Source organism: Scyliorhinus torazame, chromosome 2 (genome assembly GCF_047496885.1).
Source record: "Scyliorhinus torazame isolate Kashiwa2021f chromosome 2, sScyTor2.1, whole genome shotgun sequence".
NCBI lineage: Eukaryota > Metazoa > Chordata > Chondrichthyes > Carcharhiniformes > Scyliorhinidae > Scyliorhinus > Scyliorhinus torazame.
In genome coordinates, this window is record NC_092708.1 from 251,437,947 (window position 1) to 251,458,373 (window position 20,427).

The following is a 20,427-nucleotide window of genomic DNA, read 5'->3' on the forward strand; positions in this document are numbered from 1 at the left end:
GTGTTGCCGCCTTTGATTCTTTCACCTTCCGTCTGGGTCCCCTGGTTCTCGGCCATTCCGCCAATGGGAACAATTTCTCTCCACTCTGTCCAGATCCCTCATGATTTTGAACAGCTCGATCAAATCTCCTCTTTTCTCAAGGGAGAACGAGCCCAGCTTTTCCAATCATCCCTGGTTCCAGCCTTGTAAATCCTTTCTGCGCCCTCTCTCAAACCTTCACAGCCTTCCAGGATTGGACGCGATATTCCAGTTGAGGCCTAACTAGTGTTTTCTAAAAGATTCAGTGTTACTTCCTTGCTTCTGTTTATAAAGCCCATAATCGCACGAGCCTCGTTAGCCAATTTCCCAACCTGTCTTGCCACCTTCAATGATATGGTACATATACCCCCAGGTAACCCCATGGCATTCTATCCTACTGCCTAGTGCTGGGGAGATTTGGGGATCCGCCATGGAGGATGTTGCACTTCATTCTGCAATTGCAGATTAAAGTGGTTTATAGACTTCCAGCCCGCATGCCTTTTCTGTGGCCAGGGGAAGTCTGTGTTCCATGTTTATGCAGATTGCCCGAGGGTTGCAGCCATTTTTTATTATTTGAAGGGGTTGCTCCTCAATTTCTGGTTGCACTTTAGTCCCACGCTCCGAATCTTCAGTTACCCAGTGTGGAGCGGGCGGGGAGGGAGGGAGGGGACCTCCTTGTAAGCCTGCTCCAGGGACTGGTCAAGTTCGCCATTAACAAGTCCAGGCAGTGGGTGGTCGAGGTCATCTGGCCAGGCTGTCTGCTGCTCTACAGCAGATACATTTGTGGCCAGGTAGCCCTTGGAGAGGGAGTACACTTCAGGCATTCCCTGACCAGTGAGCGCCACAGGGGTTTGGGTGCAACATCCCCCCGGGAATTACATTTTCGTTTAATTTATTAAGTTTCCTTTTGAATCATAGAATCAGTCCAGTGCAGCCCTGCTCCCTCTGTAGCTCTGGAATAGAATAGGTTAGAATCCCTACAGTGCAGAAGGAGGCCATTCGGGCAGTTGAGTCTACACCAAACTTTCGAAAGAGCACCCGACCTGGGCCCAATCCCCCGCACCCAACACTAAGGGACAAAAATTTAGTATGTCCAATCCATCCAACTGTGAAAGGAAACCGGAGCACCCAGAGGAAACCCACGCACACACGGGGAGAAAGTGCAAACTCCACACAGGCAGTCACCCGGGGCAGGAAAGGAACCCGGCTCCCTAGCGCTGTGAGGTAGCAGTGCTAGCCACCGTGCCGCCCACATTATGTTATGTTTTAGTTACAGAGCCCCACCAGGAACTGCCGCCTCCTCACATTAGTGTTAAAGTTATTGATTTTCATTTTATTCAAAAGAATTGTATCATTTGTTTGACATTGCCTCTCCCTAATTCTACCGACCGAAATGTATCAGTTCACACTTCTCCATATTAAATTTAACCTGCCACATGTCCACACATTCCACCACTGGAAATCTCCTCACAGTTCACCATACTTCGAAGCTTTGAATAATTTGCATATTTTGATTTAGTGCCTCAGTTCACCAAAGATTAGTTTATTAATAGAGGGTATGACCCCCCCCCCCCCCCCCCCCCAAGAGACCCGACTGCATCCCTTCCTCCGGTTAGAAAAAGACGGGGCGGGATTCTCCGGGAATCGGCAGGGTGGGCAGAAACGGTGCAGTGGAGTGACGAAAACCACTCCTGGTCGGGCCGCCCCAAAGGTTTGCACCCAGCCGGCCGGCGTGGAGGGCCTTTGGCGCCGCGCCAGCCAGGGCCCCTCGAACCCCCAAAAGCCCCGGAGCCGCCCGCGCCACCAGGTCCCGCCGGTAAGGGACCAACTCCAATTTACGCCGGCGGGACCGGTATAGAACAGACGGGACTTCGGGCCATCGTGGGCCGGAGAATCCGGACAGCCCCGGGGCCCATTGAGTCACGCCGGACCCCACCATTCTCCGAGGCGGGCGCTGCGACTCACGCCACGCCCGTTTTTGTGGGGGCGGGAGAATTGGGAGGACGGCGGGGGCGGGATTCACGCCGACCTCCGGCGATTCTCCCACCCTGCGGGGGGGTGGAGAATCCCGCCCCCTTCATCACTATTCCCTGTTCCTTATCAGAGACATATCCATACTGCCGCCATCCCAGTCTTTAGAGTGAGGTGAGAAGCTACAACATTTTGACTCTTTGAATTCCAGATTGGAAGATGGAGAAATACAGACATATTAACAAGGAACAGGAGTAGGCCATTCGGCCCCTCGAGCCTGCACCACCATTCAATAAGATCATGGCTGATCTGACTGTGCCCCCCCCCCCCCCCCACCCCACCCGCCTGGAGACAGGAATATACCGGCAAAACAGCCCAGCAGGTTCTTCTCTAATTTTGCTCAATCCCTGCCTCCAATGGCCTAGTACGAATCACCCACATGAGCACAAAACTATGGCTGACACACCAATGCAGTACCCAAAGCATGCTGCATCGCCTGAGGTGCCATGTTCAGATGAGGCCCCGCCTTCCCTCTCAGGCTAACGCAAACAATTCCATGGCACCATTCTTCATATGAGCACGGGGTTTTACCCAGGTCGATATTTATCCCTCCACCAACATTGTTAAAACAGATTAGATGGTCACGTGCGGGATTCCGCTCTGTACAAAATGGTTGCCACATTTCCGAACATACTTGCAGTGGAACATGTGCTTCTGCTGCTTTGGGATGTCCTGAGGTCATGAAAGACACAATTGCCAGAGTTCCTGAGCATTGCGGCTGCACGCAAAGATTGCCCCAACCCGCACATTTCCTCTGGGATCTTCTGAGCTGGCTGAATACGCAGTACAGCACGCCCTGGGAAACTCCATCAGAGCGGAGCAGAGTTGTGGTGAGAAGGGCACACCCTTTTCCCGGCACTGGCTGCTGTATTCTGGTATGTGTATAAAGCCCAGTCTTTTAATGAATGTTCATGAATGGAAGAGTGTATGAGTCAGTGGATGAGTAGATGGGTGATGCGAGTGAGTGGATAGATGGGTGAGATGGGTAGGTGAGTGGGGTAGGCGAGGTGGGTAGTTGGGGAGGAACGTGAGATGAGTGAATGGATAAGTGGGTGAGGTGAGTAGTTGGGTGGAGTGGGTGAGGTGGGTAGGTGGGTGGGGTGGGTGAGGTGGGTGAATGGGTAGGTGGGTGAGTTGGCTAGGTGGGTGAGTGGGTAGGTGACGTGGCTTGATCTGGGAGGGAGCAGAAACTGCAATAACACAAAGATCCAAAACTGTATCTGGCAAAATCCCCGAAGGATTAACTTAACAGTGGGAATGTGAGTCAGGAATGAGAAACACATTGAACCCTTTCCTCTCCATAGATCTCAGTACATGACACAATAGAACTCTTCGATTGCATCAGTCAAGTCATCTGGGTCTTCAAATGCTTTAGGGAATTGCCAAGGAAAAGCTTGTCCAACAACCACCAAAATCTTTGGGCTGAGTATCTGAATGTAGGGTGAACGCCCTCTATTGTACATACGCATGCACATACCTCACATGTACACACACATACACCGCACCCGCCACTCCTGCTGTTGAGTGTCACACTGAGCACAGTGGGAGGTGGTTTTAAACAACACTGGGAAGAAACGCATTATTGTGGTCTTCAACCACAAGCTATTAAAGGGGAGACAAACAAATGGGCCATTCAGCCCATCAAACCTGCACTGCCATTCAATTAAATCAAGCCTGATCTGCATCCTCCATCCCATTCATGGAACTTATCTCCATACCCTTGATGTCTAGCAATCTCAGTTTTAAGAGCTACAGTTGCCCCCCCAGCATCCACAATCAGCTTTAGATCTACCTTTTCTCCAAGGAGACAAACTGATTATGACAAGAAGACATTTCTATGATTGTATTGTATGATTGATTCATACCTTTTGCATGATTGATTCTGTATGATTGACAAGATGGAAATGATGACAATCCTTTCCATGGATTTCTCCTGCCTTCCTCATCCACACGCCACCAAACCTGGTTAAAGGTTCCCCCCCCCCCCCCCTCCAACTATCCCCCACCTCCCACTTTTCTGAAGGCATTGGTACAGTGCGACCCACCTTCTTATATTTCACCTAAGTGGACATGCAAGCCTGGACAGTGAGCATTGTTTGGGCTATCGCACATGGGCGTCATCGTGACTAGGCCAAGCCGGTACTCAGTCCAATATCCACAAATGCAAATCTCTGACCAGGAATCGCGACGCGAAATGAGAGCACATCAACCTATCTCTAGCCAGACCGGCTCATTTTAACAGCAATCTTGCTGTCTCAGTAATGATCAGTTAGCTGTGCATAGACTGGGATGTCTGTATGGTTTTGTATGATTTATTAATTCATACCTTTTGTATGATTGATTCTGTATGATTGACCAATTTGCCTTTCTTGTCGCTGATGTCTGCTGAACATGTATAACCGTCTCTTGCCCCTGCCCTGGCCTTTCTGCCGCTAAAACCTCCAGCAATTCTTTTGTGACCTCCAGGCTTGATTATTCCAGGCTCCTGGCCAGGCTTCCACATTGTAACCTTCCTAAACTTGAGCACATTCAATGCTCTTCCCCTGCCCTCGTACCCCATCCTCCCCACCCACTACACTCCATATCCTAACTTCAGCAAGTCCTGTTCACCCATCACCCGTGTCTTCACTTTAAATATGTAAATCGAGTCCTGGTTATGTCATTTGGGCCCAACTGAAATTTTAACCAGATCTCCTGAGCCTCCCTCACCAGATTAAACACGCCGCATGCTGTATGGAGGCCCTGAAGAGAGAGATGCGTTAATTTTTATTCAGATTCCTTGTCAGCATAGAGGCAGAGTTGCACGATCTCTTGTGAGCCCCATGATGAAATCTTGGCCTTCCCTGCGTTGAGCTTTCCCCATCCCTCCCCTAATCACTCAACTCAGGTATACTCTTGCCTCAGAGTTAGATGGTTATGGGTCCAAGTCACCCTTTGTGATTTAGGCACAAATATCAAGACTGACTCTCCATGGAAGTACTGAGGGAGTGCTGCACTGTCTTTTGTGTGAGACTGGAAACTGAGCGCTCCCATCTTCCCTTTCAGATGGATGTAAAAGATCCCACGGCACCATTTTGAAGAAGAGCAGGGGAGTTGTCCCAGATGTCCTGGCCAATATTTATCCCTCAATCAACATCACAAAAATCTAGCATCTGTTTTTTGGCACATCCTTGTTTGTGGGAGGCCCCTGCACATAAATTGGCTGCCTTATTAACTGCATAATAATAGTGGTGGCAAACTTCTGTCTCGTAAGACAATGGTTTGTGTGTGGTGAGTCAACTATGTATTGAGCATCGCCTGGCGTAGCTCAGGAGCCCCTCTCTGGCATGGTACTCTTTGCTGGATTTGACCCAGGGGACAGTGGGCTGAGAGGGTACACGATTCACTGTTTTTTCTGCGTCTTCTTCTCGGATGGCTGAACTTTCTGTGTCTGCTCGCCTCTTCCAATTTTCCTCCAAATGGTCAACCTCCAGAGATCATGGTCATTGATGACCATCTCCCAGTCATCGGTGTCAGTGTCTGCCACCTTCATAATCTCACTGCCAGTGTCCTTGGAGTGGAGGTATGGATGCCCAGGAGGTTATGACCCAATGGCCAGTTCATCTACAGATGATATACAGTGGATATACAGCCGACGACCATTCGAGGAACGTTGCCTAGCCAGTGCTGACATTGTTGGCTTCGCAATGAGTGCATGTTGATTGTATTAGTGCACTCTGGGACCTCTGAGTTGGTGACTGTGTCCTACCAGGGGATGCGGAGGATACGTCTGAGATGGCAAAGGTGGAAACTGTTCAGCCGTTTCTCCTGTCCAGATCTCACCAATGCAGTGGGGTGGCGCTGAGGACACAGGTTTTTTATAGAATTTACAGTGCAGAAGGAGGCCACTCGGCCCATCGAGTCCGCACCAGCTCCTGGAACGAGCACCCCACCCAAGGCCAACATCTCCACCCCATCCCCACAGCCCAGCAACCCCACCCAACGCTAAGAGCAATTTTGGACACTAAGGGCAATTTATCATGGCCAATCCACCTAACCTGCACATCTTTGGACTGTGGGAGGAAACCGGAGCACCCGGAGGAAACCCACGCACACACGGGGAGGATATGCAGACTCCGCACAGACAGTGACCCAAGCCGGAATCGAACCTGGGACCCTGGAGCTGTGAAGCAATTGTGCTATCCACAATGCTACCGTGCTGCCCTAACAATGCTACCGTGCTGCCCTACAATGGAAGACTCACAGTTTGATGTTCTCAATCAGGTTGCTGTTGTTCCATGCTCACTTACTCAGGCTCAGACATAACCACTGCAGTTTTTGTGATGCATGTGATTTCAGCATTGGGTGACAGATTGCTGGTGATTGTGGAGCCGCGATATGTGAAACAATCAACAACCTCAATGCTGGTATATTGTGAGATGAAAACACCCTGGACCATGGCATTTGTATCTCTGACCGTACTTCAAAAGTGCTTCATTGGCTGTAAAGCCTTTTGGGACCCCTGTGGTTGCGAAAGGTGCTATGTAAATGCAAGGCTTTCTTTATTCTCCAAACCCTTTAGTGTGGGGACAATGGATGAATGGGACTTTACAAATTCAAAATATAGACAGCAGTGTTTTGAATGAAACTAAGTTCATGGAGAGTGGAAGATGGGAGGCTGGCCAAATGTGTTCTAGAACAGTTAAGTCTAGAGGTATTAAATGAAGGCTTCAACAGCAGATGAGCAGATGAGCTAAGGCAGGGTGGAGTCGGGCAATGTTACGGGGTGGAAATAGGTGATAATGGCACGAATATGAGGTCGCAAGTTCATCTTGGCGAGACCAAGGCTGCGAACAGTCTGCTTTAACCTCAGAGGTTTGCCAGTGAGAGGAATGGAGTTGATGGTTATAGAACGGGGTATGCGGCAGTGACTAACAACAATGGCTTCAGCCTTCCCAATAGTTATTCAGGGAAAATTTCTGGTCATCTAATAATGGATGTCAGATCAGCAGCTGGAAAACTTTGAGACAGTGTAGGGACCAAAAGAGCTGGTGTTGAGGTAGAGCTGGCTGTTGTCAGTGTACACGTGCAAAGCCTTTCACAGCCTCAGAATGTCCCAAAGCCCTTTACAGTCAGTGAAGTACTTTTGTAGTCAGTGTTGTAGTGTGGCAAATTCTCTTTCTCTCTCTCACGCTCTCTTCAGGTACCGTGCCCTGAGAAGCGATTGCGATCACAGACCTCCATGCTAATCTTGCCCTGGAGGAGTGGATCAAAGTCGTAGATAGTACATGCATCCAGTTTGCGGGGTTCTTTAAGAAAGGCCTTTCTTTGTTTACCTCCTTCCCTTTTACCATTGATCTTTCCATCAGCGTAAGACTTTATTACTACATGCCCAAGAATTGTCCCGTCCATGGTCATGGTCAGCGGGGTTCTTTTGGTCTCAAATGTAACAAACACTGCCCACTCCCACATAAAGCCATGCAATAAGGACCTGACCAAATATTTTCATGATGCTGGCTGGGATACCAGGGAGATCTCCTTTTCCTTTGCAAATAGTACAGTGTAAGTTTTTTATATCCCTCTAAATGGCAGGCAAGGCCTCGGTCTATCAGCTCATCTGAAATATAGTCAGCACTGCATGGGGAACATCTGCCAGAATCCCAAATCTACATGAGCTCTTGGTTGTAAGAGGAGGTTCGGAATCCTGCCTGTTTCAGAAGGTTCAGAAGTTGTATTAGTGAGAGGCAGCACGGTTTTGTGAAGGGGAGGTCGTGTCTCACTAACTTGATAGAGTTTTTCGAGGAGGTCACTAAGATGATTGATGCAGGTAGGGCAGTAGATGTTGTCTATATGGACTTCAGTAAGGCCTTTGACAAGGTCCCTCATGGTAGACTAGTACAAAAGGTGAAGTCACACGGGATCAGGGGTGAACTGGCAAGGTGGATACAGAACTGGCTAGGCCATAGAAGGCAGAGGGTAGCAATGGAGGGATGCTTTTCTAATTGGAGGGCTGTGACCAGTGGTGTTCCACAGGGATCAGTGCTGGGACCTTTGCTCTTTGTAGTATATATAAATGATTTGGAGGAAAATGTAACTGGTCTGATTAGTAAGTTTGCAGACGACACAAAGGTTGGTGGAATTGCGGATAGCGATGAGGACTGTCTGAGGATACAGCAGGATTTAGATTGTCTGGAGACTTGGGCGGAGAGATGGCAGATGGAGTTTAACCTGGACAAATGTGAGGTAATGCATTTTGGAAGGGCTAATGCAGGTAGGGAATATACAGTGAATGGTAGAACCCTCAAGAGTATTGAAAGTCAAAGAGATCTAGGAGTACAGGTCCACAGATCACTGAAAGGGGCTACACAGGTGGAGAAGGTAGTCAAGAAGGCATACGGCATGCTTGCCTTCATTGGCCGGGGCATTGAGTATAAGAATTGGCAAGTCATGTTGCAGCTGTATAGAACCTTAGTTAGGCCACACTTGGAGTATAGTGTTCAATTCTGGTCGCCACACTACCAGAAGGATGTGGAGGCTTTAGAGAGGGTGCAGAAGAGATTTACCAGAATGTTGCCTGGTATGGAGGGCATAAGCTATGAGGAGCGATTGAATAAACTCGGTTTGTTTTCACTGGAACGAAGGAGGTTGAGGGGCGACCTGATAGAGGTATACAAAATTATGAGGGGCATAGACAGAGTGGATAGTCAGAGGCTTTTCCCCAGGGTAGAGGGGTCAATTACTAGGGGGCATAGGTTTAAGGTGAGAGGGGCAAAGTTTAGAGTAGATGTACGAGGCAAGTTTTTTACGCAGAGGGTAGTGGGTGCCTGGAACTCACTACCGGAGGAGGTAGTGGAGGCAGGGACGATAGGGACATTTAAGGGGCATCTTGACAAATATATGAATAGGATGGGAATAGAAGGATACGGACCCAGGAAGTGTAGAAGATTGTAGTTTAGTCGGGCAGTATGGTCGGCACGGGCTTGGAGGGCCGAAGGGCCTGTTCCTGTGCTGTACATTTCTTTGTTCTTTGTTTGTTGTTTGTTCTTTGCCAGTTAATAAGCAGCCGCATGTTAGAATTGTCAATACTGGGTGTTATGTAATTGCAGTGGCTATCACTGTTTTGTTACGGTTTCCTCCCTCCCCCCCGATTTATTCTGCTTTCCATGGTCTCCACCTTATTTTAACTGCTATGAAAATTATTTTTTGTCAAGTTACGTCTGATTCGTAGGCTCCATAAAAATAAGGTTATTCTATTTACGTCTGCTTCAGTTGTACGGATAGGGACAGAAACTGAGTCACGTAGCAACCATTTTTCAGGCAGCCAGGAAACATGCACCCGACTACCAGCATTTGCATCCGTTATCCAGAGATGTCCATTGTCCACAAAGACATCCTTTATCCACAGCAGGAATGGAAATTTGAATATGCAAATAAGGGGTCTAACGGCCATTCCAGGGCTTGCCACAACACCAATTTGATCTGAGCAGTTACTCCCACAAATCTGGCCTCACAATTATGCAGTCTGAGCCAAATACCTGGGGTTTCACAGACCTCATCATTCTGGTCCAGGGTGTTTACCCTAGCTGTGCTGGAAAAACTCCCAAAGGCAGCTGCTCCTAAAGTTCTAGGTCACACTGGTTCCGCATCTTCCATTTTCTTTTTCGTCTGCCCATTCAATTGATTGGATAAAGTCTCAGTAGAGATGTAGAAGAGGCACAGAGTTGTGCCCTTCCATCCACACCCTTTGTACAACTACATGTTTCCCAGTTTCTATCCTTCTCTGGCTTCCAGTTTTCTCTCTGTCTCTTGTTGCTAGGGAACAGTGCCTCCCATGATGGCACTGTCCTTGGTTGGCCAGAGATTGTACGTGTCAGCGGGCTGGGTGTAGATCATCCTAGCCAAGCTTCTATAAGTGAATGGGTTTGGAATGGATTAAAATCAGGGCTATCTAGCAGGGACAGGTGGAGAGAAGAGATGGGGAGGGAAAGTGCAGAAAAGAGGGAGAAGGAAAAGGGATAGGCAATGGTTAAGGAAGAAAGAAAAGGGATCCGAAGATAGAGCAAGGGGTCAGTGGGAGAGAGAGAGATAGAAAGAAGAGGAGAGTAAGTGATGACTTCTCTCCCACTGACGTGCATTTAAGTGCCAGAGGATAATGACAAAAGGTTTAACAGATTGGGCCCATACCCATTGGAGTTCAGAAGAATGAGAGGTGATCTTATTGAAACAGAAAGGATCCCCTCAGGTTTGGTCGGGTACATAATCGGAGGATTGGCGTGATTCTCTGGCCGCGTCTGACGGCGACTGGAGAATCCTGCCCGAGGCCATTGGACTTCCCCATTGTCCGCGGCTTGCCCGTGGCGTTCTTGCGGCGGGCAGGGCGGAAGAATCCAGCCCGATGTTTCCACTTGTGGGGAAGACTAGGACAAGGGACACAGTTTAAAAATGTTTCAGACATAAATGAGAATTATTTCTCTCAAAGGATCATTAATATGTAGAATTCTCTTCTCTAGAAAGCAGCGGAGGCTGGGTTATTGAATGTACTCAAGGCAGAGTTAGACATATGTTTCATAGACAAGGGAGTGAAGAGTAATGGGAAGGAAGACAGTAAACTGGAGTGGAGGCCGCAACTAGATCAGCCATGACCTTATCAAATGGGGGAGCAGACTCGAGGGGCTGAATGGCCTATTCCTAATTCCTATGTTCCCATGGCCTGAATTGTATGCGCCGTCACCGTCGGGGTCTTTTTTTGGGGGGTGGGGGTGGGGGGAGGCAAGCGTTCCTCTGGTTCCTGATTTTTCACTGGGGTGGTCAAGATCTCCGATGGGAAGTTCGCCCTTACCCCAATTGAGGCCCTTAAGTGATCAATTAATGGTTCCGCCCAGTCTCAGTTTTTATCTGGTGGGAGGAATAAACATCCATGGGGGTAACGCAACAAAAGGTTAGATCCTGTGCTCGTAGCATGGGAGGGGGTGCTGATGCCTCTATCAGTAGCCCTTTTCTGGAGTCAGGCTACCCCCCCCCCCCCCCCGCCCTCCTCCAGGCCTTTCCCAAGAACCCAGCTGTCCCCTTCACGCCCCCCCCCCCCCCCCCCAGGCCTTCCCTACTCTTCCAATCCTGGGGGAGCCCTTGAACTCACCCGGGTTTCAGGTGCCCGGACGTAGACTCCGACATCCTCCAGAACTACTACTTCAGTCCGCTGCAGCTCTGTTGCTGCAGCGGCTGGGGAACTACTGCCAATAAAATTGGCCGGCAACTCTCCAACGCGTGACTTCCTCCTGAGGGGTGGAAGTCCTGCCTGAAGCCACTTGACACTCATCCGAGCGTGAAATGGCTGCGGGACACTCAAGAGTTGTTGAGGGGGCAAGTTGTTCCCAGCCAACGCTTCGGGTGGTGGGAAATGAGACCGTCTATCATCTGAATGATTCAGGTCTATGTTGCTTAATGGATTCTGCAGGAAGCTAGTACATCATTCTCTCACACAGAACATCAATCTGAAAGGTGTGACGTGCAACTCCTCCATCACCTAACAATGTCATCTATCCAACCCAGACATATGAATTAAATTAACTGAACTGAAGCAGGTGACAGGGAAGGATTACCATAGAACAGTCTTTGCGGCTCACTTCCAACTCCGCTTGGTAACATGGGATTTGCTGACTGTGGGTGGATAGGCGGGGGTGTGGAGCTGGAGGTTTGAGTCCCTCTGTCACACTGTTCCTCCTGGCTGCACCCTGCTCCATAGATGTGCACGGACTGCGTAGGAGAGAACAACCGCTGACGTTGTGAGGTCCAGGTCGGAGAGGCACCGGGTGCGTAGGTCCCACTCGTGTCGCTGTAACCGCTGTCGGGAGCCGTCAAGTCCTGGTCAAACACTTCATCGTCACTATCGAGCTCCTCCGCCTCGGACAGATCCATGTCATCCAACACCAGCTTTCGAGTTGGCTTTTTGGGTCAAGTTTTCTTGGGAGGGGACCTGGAGGAAGATTCCTAAGGGAGAATACAAAAAAAACTGGTAAAACCAAATTACAGGTAGACCCAACCTGTTTCAATTTGCAGCTTGTTGATTTTATGTTTCCCGTTGAGTCTTCTCGCTACACCTCGAGCCCCGTCTTCTCGAGACAAAGCTCTGAATCTGTACAGCTTAAAGAGACAAATCACTCGGAGGAACCAGTGGTGAGTTGTCAAAAATGATCAATGAGATGCCCAATGAGATTGACGGGAAGAAGTGTGAGGATTCTTTCCAACATCAGAGCGGACTCCAGCTGAGTGCTGAACCCTGCTGCTTGGTGGGAGTGGCCTCCTAGATGCCCATTGGAGCTGGAGGCATGATGGGAGGGAGTGAAGGAAAGGCCACAACCACGGTTCAAACACCTCCTCCAGGGGGGACACCCCTCTGCTCCCAGGGGCCTACCCACTCCTTTTTGAAATGTTACCGATGCTTCCAAGGGTGCATCCATTTTGGGGCGTCTCATTCCCACCTCTCTGCCCGAGCAGTACCCGCCTCTCCCTTAATCGGATGGAAGTCAGGGATGCGGTCAATTAGAAGGCTGCCTCCCAGAGGATTGCTAGCGCTCACTCCCATGTGGAGTTGGGACATGGAAGTGAGCCGGAATCCGGAAAACAGACAACCACCAGAAGATTCTATCCTGTAGGTCCACAGTAAGAGGTCACATAGCAGCAACCCTCTACAGTGACAGTGCCACTGGGGAGTGAGGGGGATGGGTGCAGGGAAGTGGAGTTGATTTATTATGTTCTATATTATGCCTTTTGAACACCTGCACCCCCCCCCCCCAACACCCAAAGCACTTTGCAGTCAATTAAGTTCTTTTGTATCCAGTCAGGCTTGCAATGTTGCAGCCATATTTATGCTCAGCAAACTTCCACAAACCGCAATGAGATAAACGATAAGATGATCTGCTTCAGTGGTGTTGTTTGTGGGATAGGTATTGACTAGGCCGCTAAAGAGAATTCCACACTTCAAATAGGATGGTGGGATCTTTTACATCCACCTGAGAGGGCAAATGGGGGCCTCAATTTTAATGTCCCTTCTAAAAGACAACACCTCCAACCAGGCAGACCTCTCTTGGTAGTGCTCTGAAGGGTCAACTGTGATTATGGCCGATGTCCCTGGAACTTGACTCCTCAATCTTCTGACTCGGAGCGAGAGTGCTTACTGCCTGAACCAAGGCTGGCAGCAACATTAACATTCAGGTTCCGAGGTCCTTGCAAATGGTATGCAAGGTGGCGCGTGCCACTCAGACAACACCTGGCTTCTCCGAAAGTACTTTCACCTTGCTGCAGATCTGCACAAGATATATTTCTTCAAAACGCAAGTTAAAAACAACCACAGGGGGGGCAGGACACCTGTGAGAAGCCACCAGCTTTACTGTAAATGATGTCAGGCACTTCACATGCCGTCACTGTGTTATTGAGCAAGTGTGGCCTTGTTTACTCTGTCACAGGTGGGCAGAGAGAATACGGAGAAACAATCCCATGGAGTCAAAAGGAACCTAAACACGAGGCAGAATTTTACAGTCCCGCCACATTGGGGGCAGGGCCAGAAAATGCGGCGGGCCATTCCAACGTCAATTGACTTCGGCGGGACCGTGAAACCCGCCCACAGAGTCAGGAACTGAGAGAGACAGGCCCACGCACAAACCCACACAAAGAAGCAGAGTCACATCCAGAAAACAGACACAAGAACTTCAATTTAGATAGCATTTTTAAGTTCCAAATAAATGGCCCACGTTGCTTCCTGGAAGGATAATCAGACAAAAATAGACAAAAACACAGGAACAGAGGAGACAGACAGAACCAATAACTGAGACAGAAACAGAGACACAGAGATACAGATACAGAGAAACAATAACTGAGACAGAAACAGTAACTGAGAGCAAAACTGAAGGACAAAGTGAACCAATAAGAGAGACACAAAGAGAAACAGAACAACAAACAATTATGCAGACATACAGAAGTAATACTGAGAGGCACAGAGCAGTTTCTGAGGCAGAGAGAACCATACGGAACCAATAAGAGAGAAAGAGAGTTTTCTCAAATATCTACGCTGGACGTTGCCCCCGAATCAGCTGTCTATTTGAAAAAAGGGCAGCAATTTCCCTCCAGCCCAACCATTTTGGCACATTCAACCAGCGGAATCCACAAAGCTACTCCAGAGCGTCCATAATTATTGATATTTCTTAACTGAATTTAAATTCCACCAGCCCCCATGATAGACATTTGAACCCATGTCCCCAGAGAAGTAGGTTCGATGACCAATCCAGTAACATCATCACCCCACCACCATTGCCTATTTGTATTCGTCAGCACCTAGCTTGCTGAATGATAACACTCATGCCTGGCACCAACATTTCACGTAGTGTTGGTTACTTAAAGCTGGGATTTTCCCACACATGGCAGGACCCATTGCAGGCAGGACGGAAAATTCAGCCGGCATTGACTTTCAGCGGGACAGTCCATCGGATGGGACATTGCGGCCGTTTCCCACCGGTGGGATTGTCCAGTCCTGTCGACGGGGCCATCCAGTTCCATTGACAGGATGGTCCAGTCCCCGATGGCGAGCCTGTCCCCACCGCAGCGTTCCCTTGTGGCGGAAGGTGCGTACAACAGGAAACGCTGTTGATAGCGGCAGGACCATTAGGTCTCGCTGTTGGCCAATGGCCGGCTGCCTCCCTGCTGCAAAACAGGTGACGGGATGGAGGAGGACGGGGTTGGAAAATCCCACCCTTAACATTCTCATTGTTGTCCTTTGTGTCTTGTGCCTGAGATGCCCATCTTCCTTTCACAGCACTGGTTCTGTTGACTAATGCACCACCTAGTGTGGAAGTGGGCAATGCAAAGAAGGAAGAAATCAAGCTTACCTGGTCTCACTCAAACAGGACAACAGAATGGGTTTCACAAATTGGCCTGCGATCCAGAGCATAGTCGCTGTCCTGTTACCCCACTCCAAGACAGTGTTGGTTTGGACAAGAACAGGATTGGGAAGTGATGCCCCCCCCCCTCCCCCTATGATGAGCAAGCTAACAATTGCCTCTCCAGCCCATGTGTACAGATGGACCTGCTCAGTGACACATCACCCAACACTGGCAATGAGGTAACTACAGCTTCATTGGGAGAATGAAAGGATAACTTGCCTCTTACGTATTGCCGTTCACCAGCTGAAGTGGACAGAAACACAGGAGCAGAGGAGACTCTCAGAATCAATATGTGAGACAGAAACACAGATAATGATAATTGAGTCCGCCGCATATGGACACTTTTATCTTGTTAATCAAGAGGGTTAATGTATTTCAAATGATTAAAACAGGAGCCAAACTATTCAACAGCCTGCGGCAACATTGTGCACTGCAATTACACTCAAAATCACCATTGATTTGTTTAATAATAGAGTTGGCTTCACAACTGCCAAACCAGAGATTATTGAGGTAGATGTGATGGTTTGAGAGTGCTGGATTAACGTCAGTGGGCAGAATCGTCCGTGCCCACCAACAGAGGGGAGCTTGGCGAGTGGCGGCGGCGGCGGGGGGGGGGGGGAGGATCGTAAATTAGCACGAGGCCAAAAATCAGTATTCTGGCAGCGTGATGAACTTTAGGCATTGAGCTCTCAGGACTTCAAAGACAGATCAAGCTGCACCACCAAAATTATCGGGAAGCCCTTCTGCACATTTTAGAATGTCATGCATGCTCATTGAAAAGCCACCTCGCTTGAATGAAGTTTCCCTTCAGTGAGAAATAAAACATGCACATTTACTACTGCATGTAGATAATTTGTGAGAAAAACTCCGTCCATGATTAACGGCAAGTTACCACTACTTTGAGTAGTACATGTAAATGCCAGCCTATGCTTGAGACTGGGTGGCGGCAGTGCAGGTTGCGTTGAGGGTGTCAGCGTGAGGTGGGAAGTGTTAGAAGGCTGAGCTGTGCCAGGCAAAGTGAAAGGAATTTTGTTAATTCTTTTGTGAGATGTGGATGGGGTGTCACTGGCAAGGCCAACATTTTCATCCCATGCCAAATTTCCCTTGAACTGGGCAGCTTGTTCGATAATTTCAGAGGACAGTCAAGAGTCACATGTAGGCCAGGCGAGGAAGGGATGACACGGATGGGCAGCACGTTAGCACAATGGTTAGCACAGTTGCTTCACAGCACCAGGGTCCCAGGTTCGATTCCCGGCTTGGGTCACTGTCTGTGCGGAGTCTGCACGTTCTCCCCGTGTCTGCATGGGTTTCCTCCGGGTGCTCCGGTTTCCTCCCACAAGTCCCGAAAAACGTGCTGTTAGGCATTTTGGACATTCTGAATTTTCCCTCCGTGTACCCGAACAGGCGCCGGAATGTGGCGACTGGGGGCTTACTAACTTCATGTAAGCCTACTTGTGACAATAAAGATTTTTTTTTTTTAATTATTAAATTTCCTTCCCTAAAATACATCAGTGAGCCAGATGGGTTGATTATCGTTTCATGGTTGCCAGTCCTGAGACTAGCTTTATATTACAGATTTATTAACTGAACTCAAATTTCACCAGTTGCCATGGTGCGATTTGAACCCGTATCCCCCGAGCCTAGACCTCTGGGTTACTCGTCCAGTGACATTTCCACGCCGCCATAGACTCCCCTGACGATTGTTGCAGCTGTTTGGGTGTCATGAAAATATAGTGCCTGGACCTCCGACCCTATGAGGTAACGACGGGGACGGTAACTTCCTGCTTGCCCCCGCTGCGAGGAGAGCTACATAGGTAATGATCTCTATTACCTATGAGCTCATTACCTATGTAGCAAAATCAAAAAGGGACAGCCACCCGCTCCACAGCATGTGAGCCACGTATGGCTGTTGTATATATCATTGTATTTACTCACTGTTACTGTTGTGTTGATGTTGTTGTTGGCTCCGCCTGTGGCTCCGCCCCTCTGAGAAGGTATATAACCCATCAATGCGGTACAGCCTCCCAGTGCAGGAAGAGCTACTGGTGGGCACATTCTAGCTGATTAAAACCACAGTTCTTGTTAACTACCGTTTCGACTGGATTGATTGGTATCAATTTAATCAGCTGGATTTTTTTACGACGTCGGCCAAGATGGCTGCCCCCACGGGTCGCACGCGGTGAGTGACGCGTCAGCAGAAGGCACTCCGGGCAGGCACGATGCCATGCTGCGGGGAAGCCGTTTTAAAACCAGAGCGCCTCGAACTTGACCCGCAGGCGCCGGAGGCTACGGCAATATTTGAGCTTTGGCTCAATTGCTTTGAGTCCTACCTCAGCTCCTTCGCCGCCGAGGTCTCCCCGGAAATTAAACAGCATCTCCTCAACGCCCGGGTGAGCCACAGGATTTTCCAACTCATCAGAGACGCGGCCTCATACACGGAGGCAGTGGAACTGCTCAAACGACAGTTCATGAGGCCGGTGAACGAGGTACTCGCTGGACACCTCCTAACCACGCGGCGTCAGCGCCAGGGTGAGTCTCTGGCTGAATGTCTGCATGAACTGAGAGGACTCGTCTGCAGTTATAACTGCAGGACTGTCACAGCGGTCGAGCATGCGGAGCTGATGGTCCGGGACACCTATGCGGCAGGTGTCCGGTCCAGCTACATCCGGCAGCGGCTTCTAGAAAAGGGGGCCCTCGACCTCGAGGATACTGTGAAGCTGGCTACCTCGCTGGAAGTGGCCTTCCAGAGCCTGAATGCCTTCCCATCCGACCACGCGGCATCCTCGGGGACGTCGGTGGCACAGCCATCACCCGACCCAGGCATGCCTCATTCCTGCGCCGCGCGGCAGCCGTCCAGCTCCGGAGGACCATGCTGTTACTTCTGCGATCAGGGCCAGCACCCCGGCTCGCAACTCCACGTGTAACAAGTGTGGCAAAAAGGGGCACTACGCTAAGGTATGCATAGCTAAGCCTATAAATCAAAATCAAAAATCAAAAGCCTGTCAAGCCCGGTCTGAGACTCACAGACCCCGCAGCATGGCATCGTGCCTGCCCGGAGTGCCTTCTGCTGATGCGTCACTCACCGCGTGCGACCCGTGGGGGCAGCCATCTTGGCCGACATCGTCGACTCCGCCCACCGCGTGCAATCCATGGGGGCCGCCATCTTGTCTGACGTCATCAACGTCGAACGCCGCGTGCAATCCATGGGGGCCGCCATCTTGTCTGACGTCATCAACGTCAAACGCCGCGTGCGATCCATGGGGGGCGCCATTTTGTCCGATTCCGTCGCCACCGCCATTTTGCGACCAGCACGACACCCATCGCCATCAAATCAGCTGCATTCAACTTGATTAGTCCCGGCCTTGCCATCTTCAAAGCTCGATGATGGCCATCCAGCCTCAACGGGCAGGAGGCGTCTTGCCTCTTCGACTCCGGGAGCACGGATAGCTTCGTCCACCCGGACATGGTAAGGTGCTGTTCCCTCCGGGTCCTCCCCGTCTCACAAGTCATATCCCTAGCTTCCGGATCACACTCCGTGCACATCCGGGGGTACTGCACCGCCAACCTGGCAATACACGGCGTCGAATACGCCAATTTCAAACTCTACGTTCTCCCCCATCTTTGCGCCCCTCTGCTACTGGGTTTAGACAGTGCAACGTCCGTAGTCTAACCCTGAAGTTCGGGGGACCCCTGCCCCCTCTCGCCGTCTATAGCCTTGCGACCCTGAAGGTCGCCCCTCCCTCTTCGCGAACCTCACCCGACTGTAAGCCCGTCACCACCCGGAGCAGACGGTACAGTGCTCATGACAAGGCCTTCATCAGGTCAGAGGTCCAGCGACACCTGAGGGAAGGGATCATTGAGGCTTGTAATAGCCCCTGGAGAGCACAAGTGGTGGTCGTCAGGATCGGGGAGAAACACCGGATGGTCATCGACTACAGTCAGACGATCAACCGGTACACGTAGCTCGATGCGTACCCTCTCCCGCGCATATCTGACATGGTCAATCAGATTGCGCAGTATCGAGTCTTCTCTACGGTGGACTTGAGGTCCGTGTACCACCAGCTCCCTATCAGGCGGGAGGACCGCCAATACACTGCCTTTGAGGCAGATGGCCGTCTCTTCCATATCCTTAGGGTCCCCTTCGGCGTCACCAACGGGGTTTCGGTCTTCCAACGAACGATGGACCGAATGGTCGACCAGTACGGGCTGCGGGTCACGTTCCCATACTTGGATAATGTTACCATCTGCGGCCATGACCTGCACGACCACAACGCCAACCTTCAAAAATTCCTCCGCACCGCCCGACTCCTTCATTTGACATACAAGGAGAAATGCGTTTTCCGCACAACCCAGCTAGCCATCCTCGGCTATGTCATGGAAAACGGGATCCTAGGTCCTTACCCCGACCGCATGCGCCCCCTCCTGCAAGTCCCCCTCCCCCACTGCCCCAAGGCCCTGAAAGGGTGCTTGGGGTTTTTCTCCTACTATGCCCAGTGGGTCCCCAACTACGCGGACAAAGTCCACTCACCCATTAAGTCCACCACTTTTCCCCTGACGGCTGAGGCCCGCCTGGCCTTCAACCGCATCAGATCCGATAATGCCAAGGCCACGATGCCGCTGTGGACGAATCCATCCAGTTCCTGGTGGAAAGCGATGCATCTGACTTTGCCTTGGCAGCTGCTCTTTTTTTATAAATAAATTCCGAGTACCCAATTCAATTTTTTCAATTAAGGGACAATTTAGCGTGGCCAATCCACCTACCCTACACATCTTTGGGTTGTGGGGGCGAAACCCACGCAAACACGGGGAGAATGTGCAAACTCCACACGGACAGTGACCCAGAGCCGGGATCGAACCTAGGACCTCGGCGCCGTGAGGCAGCAGGGCTAACCCACTGCGCCACCATGCTGCCGTCTTGGCAGCCACTCTTAACCAGGCAGGGAGGCCTGTCGCCTTTTTTTCCCATACGCTCCATGGCTCCGGAATTCGACACTCCTCTGTTGAAAAGGAGGCCTCAACTCATCCGGGGTCCATTAGCACCGCCCCTGCGCCGTCACCCTGTCCGGGACCCTGTTGTGAGGACGACGTGCTCCCGGAGTCGAAGGTCTCGACGCCAGCGCCTACACTGCGACATTCACAGCGGACAATATACCCTCCTGAGAGACGGAACCTGTGAGTCCACTTCACCCCTGCCGGACTTTTTTTTTAACAGGGGGTGAATGTGGTGAGCCACGTATGGCTGTTGTATATATTATTTTATTTACTCACTGTTACTGTTGTTGTGTTGATGTTGGCTCCGCCTGTGGCTCCGCCCCTCTGAGAAGGTATATAACCTATCGATCCGGGACAGCCTCTCAGTGCGGGAGGAGCTACTGGTGGGCACATTCCAGCTGATTAAAACCACAGTTCTTGTTTCGACTGAATTGATTGGTATCACATGCACATTTGCATGCCCGCACTGAATTTA

The 20,427-nt window shown here is 50.4% G+C and overlaps 1 protein-coding gene across 2 annotated transcripts in view; it reads right to left on the reverse strand.

Moving 5' to 3' along the window:
- LOC140397269 (bcl-2-modifying factor-like) overlaps nucleotides 1–20,427 on the reverse strand; it is a 162,564-nt gene that overhangs the window by 112,842 nt on the left and 29,295 nt on the right. For both annotated transcript variants that reach the window (XM_072486142.1, XM_072486143.1), the window contains exon 2: nucleotides 11,628–12,015. In XM_072486142.1, the coding sequence (XP_072342243.1) occupies nucleotides 11,628–11,943 (316 nt within the window). In that variant the 5' untranslated portion in view covers nucleotides 11,944–12,015. The remainder of the gene's footprint in view (nucleotides 1–11,627; nucleotides 12,016–20,427) is intronic.